The 7,500-nt window shown below is 42.9% G+C and overlaps 1 protein-coding gene across 5 annotated transcripts in view; it reads right to left on the bottom strand.

The window, feature by feature from the left end:
* Window positions 1–7,500, bottom strand: part of cadm4 (cell adhesion molecule 4) — a 234,152-nt gene that overhangs the window by 18,173 nt on the left and 208,479 nt on the right. For all 5 annotated transcript variants that reach the window (XM_080767145.1, XM_080767146.1, XM_080767144.1 and 2 more), the window contains exon 7: window positions 4,192–4,364. In XM_080767145.1, coding sequence (XP_080623271.1) covers window positions 4,192–4,364 — 173 coding nt within the window. The remainder of the gene's footprint in view (window positions 1–4,191; window positions 4,365–7,500) is intronic.

Raw genomic sequence — 7,500 nt, 5'->3', positions numbered from 1 at the left:
AAAAAAGGGCCTGGGAGAAAAAGAGAGTGTGAAGCAATGAATACGTGTAAGGGAAAAAAAGCGGGGTAGAATAAGAACGATGAGACCATATCCTTCTTGTCACAGTGGTCTTTGGAAAGACTCGTTCCTCGTCAAGTCACTACAGGACTAAGCAATCACTATTCAGCACATGTTATGTAGCAGTTCAGTAGCCCTGAAATTGCTACCGCTATGTTCATCTTGTGGATAAGCGGAGAGAAAAAATAAATCTGTTCATCTTTTGGAAAAAGAACAAAATAAAATCCAAAAGACGAACATAGCAATCAGTCTCCAGACTAGCAGTTCTGCAGTGTGTGTGTGTGTGTGTGTGTGTGTGTGTGTGTGTGTGTGCGCGCGCAGTATATCATACTGAAATTTCCTTCAGGATCAATTAAGGATCTATGAGCTAATAGCATCTAAAACACAGTCATTGTGATGATGAACAAAAATGTGATCAATATTGCAGAGGGTCATTGGCAGCCTATTTAATAACTGTAGACACTAATTTAATAATGAATTACTCACTTTGAGAGGAGAAAACAATGTGTCCCATGTTGGCTTGCACAGTAAAAGCCACTGGCATCACAAGAGTGCATGGGTAGACTAGACGTCTTATCAAAGCTCATTTGCTGGAATTGCTTTAATGCTGAGCCGAGCAGCGAGGTTGGCTTAGGGTGGTTCGTTTCTACTTTGTTTTTGTGGATCTCATTCTCAGTTTTAAACAAAAAGAAAGAAAGAAAGACAGAAAAGTAAGAAAGAAAATCACGTTAATTCCGTCTCTTTTGTGACAATGACAATTGGTGAATAAAAAAAGGAGGGCGTAATTAAAAAGTAGCGTAGGCCAGGCAAACGAGACAAAAGAAACGATGAGAAATCATGAAACGTAGTATAGGCAACAAAAGGCCATGGAGAAAGACAAAGGGCGGAGAAAGACGGGTGGTGAAAATGGTGAGGAAGACAAAGAGAGATGAGCGGGAGATGGGATTTATTTCTTTTTCTACAGAAGAGACAGAACACATAAAAGCTTGACATATCTAACCTTCTAGAGAGAGAGGGGGAGTAGCGGGACTCGGGAGGGGACTGGCAAATCGAGATGGAGAGAGTGGGCGAGGAATAGGATATGTCAACGTTCATCCTGCCACTGTTGCCACCTGCCATGCCAGCTTTCCCTTCCTCTCATTATCTGTCTGTCTCTCTCTGCGGAGAACTGGAAGGCTGCCATTTTGTGGGACACTTCTACACGACGTACATGTTATTATGTTATATGCACGCATGTTCTATATGGTCTATATAGTTGTGCCTGCCTGCGTGCATGTTGTGCGTGTGTGTGTGTGTGTGTGTGTGTGTGTGTGTGTGTGTGTGGATGCGTGGATGTCTGCGTGCATACGTGTGTGTGTTTGTGTGCATGCACAGTATGCACATACATATGTGTATAGGAGTGTGTGTTGGTGCATCCCAAAACAAAATTATATAACACGCTCCTCTTTCCCTACTTTCCTCGTCATGTCTCTCTCTCTCTCTCTCTCTCTCTCTCTCTCTCTCTCTCTCTCTCTCTCTCTCTGCGTCTGGTTCTGATCTCCTAAAAGGCGTGTTTGTGTGCAGTGGCAGGACCAACCAGCAGGGGTCAGGAGAGATCAAAAGGGCCCCCTGGGTTGCATAGTGCAGCACAGTGCAGGTGTAATTATGAGAGCACAGTGCAGGTGTAATTATGAGAGCACAGTGCAGGTGTAATAATGACAGCACAGTGCAGGTGTAATAATGACAGCACAGTGCAGGTGTAATTATGACAGCACAGTGCAGGTGTAATAATGACAGCATAGTGCAGGTGTAATAGAGCGCCGCAGTCCCTCCCCCTTTCAGAAAAACAAGTGGCCCAGGAAATGAAAACCCAATGCATTCTCCCATCGGCACTTCTTACTTAATTTATTTAAAGACGGTTACGCCGCGGACAAAACCAACTGGGATCGTGACAAATCATGACAATGAACACAATGTTTTGGGCCGATCAAATAATTTATAAGACGAAAAACAAAACAAATAGTGTTGTCTCCTGACTTTCTTTTCTTCTTTCTAATGATTTGATCGGCCCAAAACATTGTGTTCATTGTCATGATTTGTCACGATCCGAGTTGGTTTTGTCCGCGGCGTAACAGTCTTTAAATAAATTAAATAAGAAGTGCCGATGGGAGAATGCATTGGGTTTTCATTTCCTGGGCCACTCGTTTTTCTGAAAGGGGGAGGTACTGCGGCGCTCTATAATGACAGCATAGTGCAGGTGTAATTATGACAGCATAGTGCAGGTGTAATTATGACAGCACAGTGCAGGTGTAATAATGACAGCATAGTGCAGGTGTAATTATGACAGCATAGTGCAGGTGTAATTATGACAGCATAGTGCAGGTGTAATTATGACAGCATAGTGCAGGTGTAATTATGACAGCACAGTGCAGGTGTAATATAGACAGCATAGTGCAGGTGTAATTATGACAGCACAGTGCAGGTGTAATTATGACAGCACAGTGCAGGTGTAATATAGACAGCATAGTGCAGGTGTAATAATGACAGCATAGTGGTTAGGGTGTAATTAAGCTGTGGCTCAAATGCACGAAACAGTAATCCTGTGACGACGAGCCGACTGCCACAGCAGCCGACAAGACCTCGTGCCTCGCAGCGGTTCCCTTTTTTCCGACTTAAAGTCAAAAGTTCCCCACAAAGTCACGTAAAGACCTCAAGGCCCCAAAGCCCTTTGAACTCATTGTGTCTTTTCAAATATGTATGAGCCGTCCTCCCATTTCCTGACGAGGCTATTTGGAGATACAACGGTTTCTCCTGCCAGAGCCGCGAGGTCTGTCCTCTCCAACGCCATCATCTTGTGTAATGTGTGCGATGGGTGTACCGCGTACAGTCGTGTAAAGTACATTTACTATACTGTACAATTTTGAGGTATTTGTACTTTACTTGAGTATTTCCCATTTCCAATACTTTTACTTCTACTCCACTATGTATCTCAGAGTCAACATTTGTGTGTGTGTGCACACACACACACACACACACACACACACACACGGTCGTACGCACGCACCGTTGGATATATATCTCCTGACACCGCTATAGTACCTACATTTTTAACACTACATTAGGTTCATTGCCATTTTTTTGTCAAGGCCTATTTGATATGAGACGAAAGGCGCCCAGACTAACAGACTTGTGGAGTTTCTTCACAGAGCGCTAACAGAATCAGCACAGAGTGATTCCACACAAGAAAATGTAACGAAGCCACAGCTGAATCACTCTATTGCCCGTATTCTATCTCACACTGCCCCATAGCGCCACATGTTTTATGAATATATCCCCCGAAGGTCTGCAAATCCCACACTCATTGTCAAATTGTAAGCTGTCTCGCCCACGCTCCTTGTACAATTACTGTACCCATGTTGTTGTGCCTAACTGGAGGCTCTGTTCTTCACAAAGTTTAGACCCTGATGAAACTCGGAGAGGGAGGATTGAGTCATCATCAGTGTATAACAAATCGCCTCTCTGAGACACTTGAAACAATTAGTCAGAATAATGGTGCCGTAGGCTAGGGTACCGTGTTGGGACGATCGATAGTTGGGGGGGCTCGGCAGAGGTTCTAACCCAATCCAGAACAAAAATAAAGAGAGCGCTGAGAGAGAGATGAGACAAGCCACAGGATTTATTAGCTCGCTCGCTTCCGACACTAGAAGTGCAGAAACTGGGGGAGGAATAAATGAATCCAATTAAATCCAACATAAGAGAGAAGATAAATACCTAATCGTCGCCCCCAGATGCTAGAACCAGAAATGGAGCAGGAAAAAAAAATGGATCGCTTCAACTTTTTCTTTTTTTGTACAAAGGTAAAAAAAAAGGTAGCCAGTAAGCTGGAGACAGGACGAGAAAAATGAGCGAACATAGGTTAGATATTTCGGACATGATAACATTGGTTCCCAAAGTTGGATCTGGTCCCCCTGGGCCAAAACATTGATAGTTAGGAACCAAAGTCTTACAGATATGTAACTCAGAGGGTGTGCAAAAAACAGAACCAAATGGACACTTACGGGTCTGTGGCCTAATGCATAACCAACCGGAGGGTCAATGAAATTAAAAACAACCACTGCTTTCTAACAGTTGGCGCCAGCCGTCGTGGTGACTCACCGTAGACCAGTAGGGTGTAGTGGTCAGCGGCGCGGCCGTAGTTGTTCTGTGCCTGACACAGGTACGTCCCGTTGTGTGACTGGCTGAGACGGGAGATCTGGAGGGTGGGGCCAGAAATCTCTGCCCTCTCAGGCAAAGTCTCATTGATCCTGGACCACTGGATAGCCCTAGGCCTGGAGGGAGAGGGAGAGAGAGATAGTTTGATAGTGTGCATATTAGTGTGTGCGCATGTGTGTGTGTGTGTGTGTGTGTGTGTGTGTGTGTGTGCGTACAGAAAGAAAGAAGGTTACTATGTTTACCCAGGGTAACTGGACTAAACTCAATAACTTGTTTACAGCCAGGCCCTGCTCATAGAACATTTCATGGTAGGGGTTCAATGCCTTGTTTAAGGGCACTTCAGCGGTGGTAATTTTAACGTGCCGGTCCGGGGATACGAACTAGCGACCTTCCGATATCAAGACCGCTCCGCAAACCGTTCGGCCACCGCTGCCCCTTTGTGTGTGTGTGCGCGCGTGCGCGAGAGAGTTAGAGGAAAAGTGTGTGTGTGTGTGTGCGTGTGTGCGCGAGAGAGTTAGAGAAAACACACGGGTAGAGAGTTGTTTGACTTTTGATATCATTTAAATTCTTTAAGAGATAGCAAAGGGGCAGTCTGTTTTACTGTAAACACACATAAATCCTCCTAGAGAGAATTCTAAGCCGTCCTACAAACAAATACACAAGCACAACACAACACGACACAACAGCAAAAAAAACCCCGCACAAAAGACAGATTCTGTGCACTCTTCCCACACAGGCACACCTGAGGACAGAGAGAGTAAAGCTATTACTGCTATTACTACTACTAACATTATTACTTTGTACTACTAAGACAACCACAAAGGTATCTGCTTCTAGGATCAACTGGAATATATTAGACTTATATTAGACAAAAATAATGTGGAGGAGAGGAAGTGAAATTTAAAACAACGTTTATTCCATAAAAGCCAACATGTTTCGACCTCTCACGGTCTTCATCAGGGCAAGAACAACCGGAGTTCTTGCTCAGTTCTTTCAGACGGTTAGAGATCGAAACATGTTGGCTTTCATGGAATAAATGTTGTTTTAAATTTCACTTACTCTCGGAGTGCTCGTATCTCTCTTTCTTTTCTTTTTTAAAACCAGTGCTTCTAGTTTGAGCATGGTATAAACTCATAGACATAGAAAGATAGACTCCTCTTCCGGCTCTGGGGCAAATACTCTCAAGTGAGGGCAAGCTTCCGCGTTGGTGCCAAGGAACGTAATGAAAGGAAGGGACGTGAGTCACGTGACTGGACGCCGCCATGACACTCCGTTCCATACAATCGAATTGTAGCGGTGAATGAGGCGTCTACCTTTCTTTCTTTTCAAAATCGTTTTATTCAGGTTTTATAACAGAAGTCCAGGGGCAAGTATTAAACGGACAAAATTAAATATAAAAATAAAACTCAATCCCCTATGCCACCCTCCCCCCACGCACAACCCCAAGGATAGTCGGAAAACAGTCTGTAGAAAATAAAAATAAATAAATATATCCATACATGCATACATAATTACAACAAAAAAAAGATCATAGCAGAGAAGATTTTGTTTCTGTTGTGGTTTGGCACTGGCCGAGGCATAGGCAAGGTACACTATGCAGTTTGTGTGTTGTGGTAGAGGCGTCCACCTTTCTATGTCTATGGGTAAACTGGTGCACTCAGCTCATAAGTACTCATAAGTATAGTATTCCTGTGTGAGGATGGGAAACTGGTGCACTCAGCTCATAAGTACTAGAATAGCACTTCCTGAGTTTCAGGCAGACACTAATGAAGTCTCCCATCAGTGAGAGTTGAGTATTGCGAGCAGACGTATGGCTAATGACAGCCCTATCTGCAGCAGACAAATATTACATCCCTCTTCACCGCTTATTTAGAGAAACAATTGCACAATGATGAAATCAAATGCAATAAGTCAGTGTTTTGTGTTGTTGTTGCTGTTGGTCTTACATTTTTCATTAGCCAGACCTCCATTGCTGAACAGTAATTAATTAAGTGCAGTTACTTTACTGTACTTGTACTTTACTTGAGTATGTCCTTTCCATGCTGCTTTATACTTCAATTTATTTCAGATGGATATACATACATACATACGGCTTTACAAATGATAGATTGTACAATAAATATAAATGATGTGTATTATATATTTTATAGGTAAAGTAACCAAGCAGCGTATGCAGTCATTCAAGTGAGCTTCACCTTTACCAGCTGCAATATTAATGCACTGAACCTTAAATGATAAACAATTATAGTCAACTACAGCGGTGCCCATGTTGTTGATCCATATATGGAGAATTGGAGATATATGGGGGCGGTTCTGGACAACAGTGGGTCCGACCGACTCGACACCGGCCACTGCACCCCCTGCTGTGGTGTTGAATTTGAAGTCGGTGGGGCGAACAGTTCTCGAGTTACGTAGATTACACACGTACTCAGTGCCGGTTCTAGGCCTTTTGAGTGGTCCTACCCCCCCATGAGACTTACAAATCCCAAATGTTTATAAACAAATCCCAAATGTTTATAAACAAATCACAAAATGTTTATAAACAAATCACAAATGTTTATAAACAAATCACAAATGTTTATAAACAAATCCCAAAACCCATGAGACTTGGTCCTACCCCCCCGACCATGAGACTTACTGCAGGTCAACTGGTAGTGGTCCTACCCCCCCCATGAGACTTACAAATCCCAAATGTTTATAAACAAATCCCAAATGTTTGTAAACAAATCCCAAATGTTTATAAACAAATCCCAAAATGTTTATAAACAAATCACAAATGTTTATAAACAAATCACAAATGTTTATAAACAAATACAAAAATGTTTATAAACAAATCCCAAATCCCTTGGTCCTACCCCCCCGACCATGAGACTTACTACAGGCCAACTGGTAGTGGTCCTACCCCCCCCCATGAGACTTACTACAGGCCAACTGGTAGTGGTCCTACCCCCCCCATGAGACTTACAAATCCCAAATGTTTATAAACAAATCCCAAATGTTTGTAAACAAATCCCAAATGTTTATAAACAAATCCCAAAATGTTTATAAACAAATCACAAATGTTTATAAACAAATCACAAATGTTTATAAACAAATACCAAAATGTTTATAAACAAATCCCAAAACCCATGAGACTTGGTCCTACCCTCCCCCCGACCATGAGACTTACTACAGGTCAACTGGTAGTGGTCCTACGCGTACTGTACGTACATACAGACATACAGGCACTAAAACAGAGACTTGGTACATTTA

This window comes from Protomyctophum bolini (genome assembly GCF_963924005.1).
Source record: "Protomyctophum bolini genome assembly, chromosome: 7".
Taxonomy (NCBI): Eukaryota; Metazoa; Chordata; class Actinopteri; order Myctophiformes; family Myctophidae; genus Protomyctophum; species Protomyctophum bolini.
This window is presented reverse-complemented; position numbering and strand designations above follow the sequence as displayed.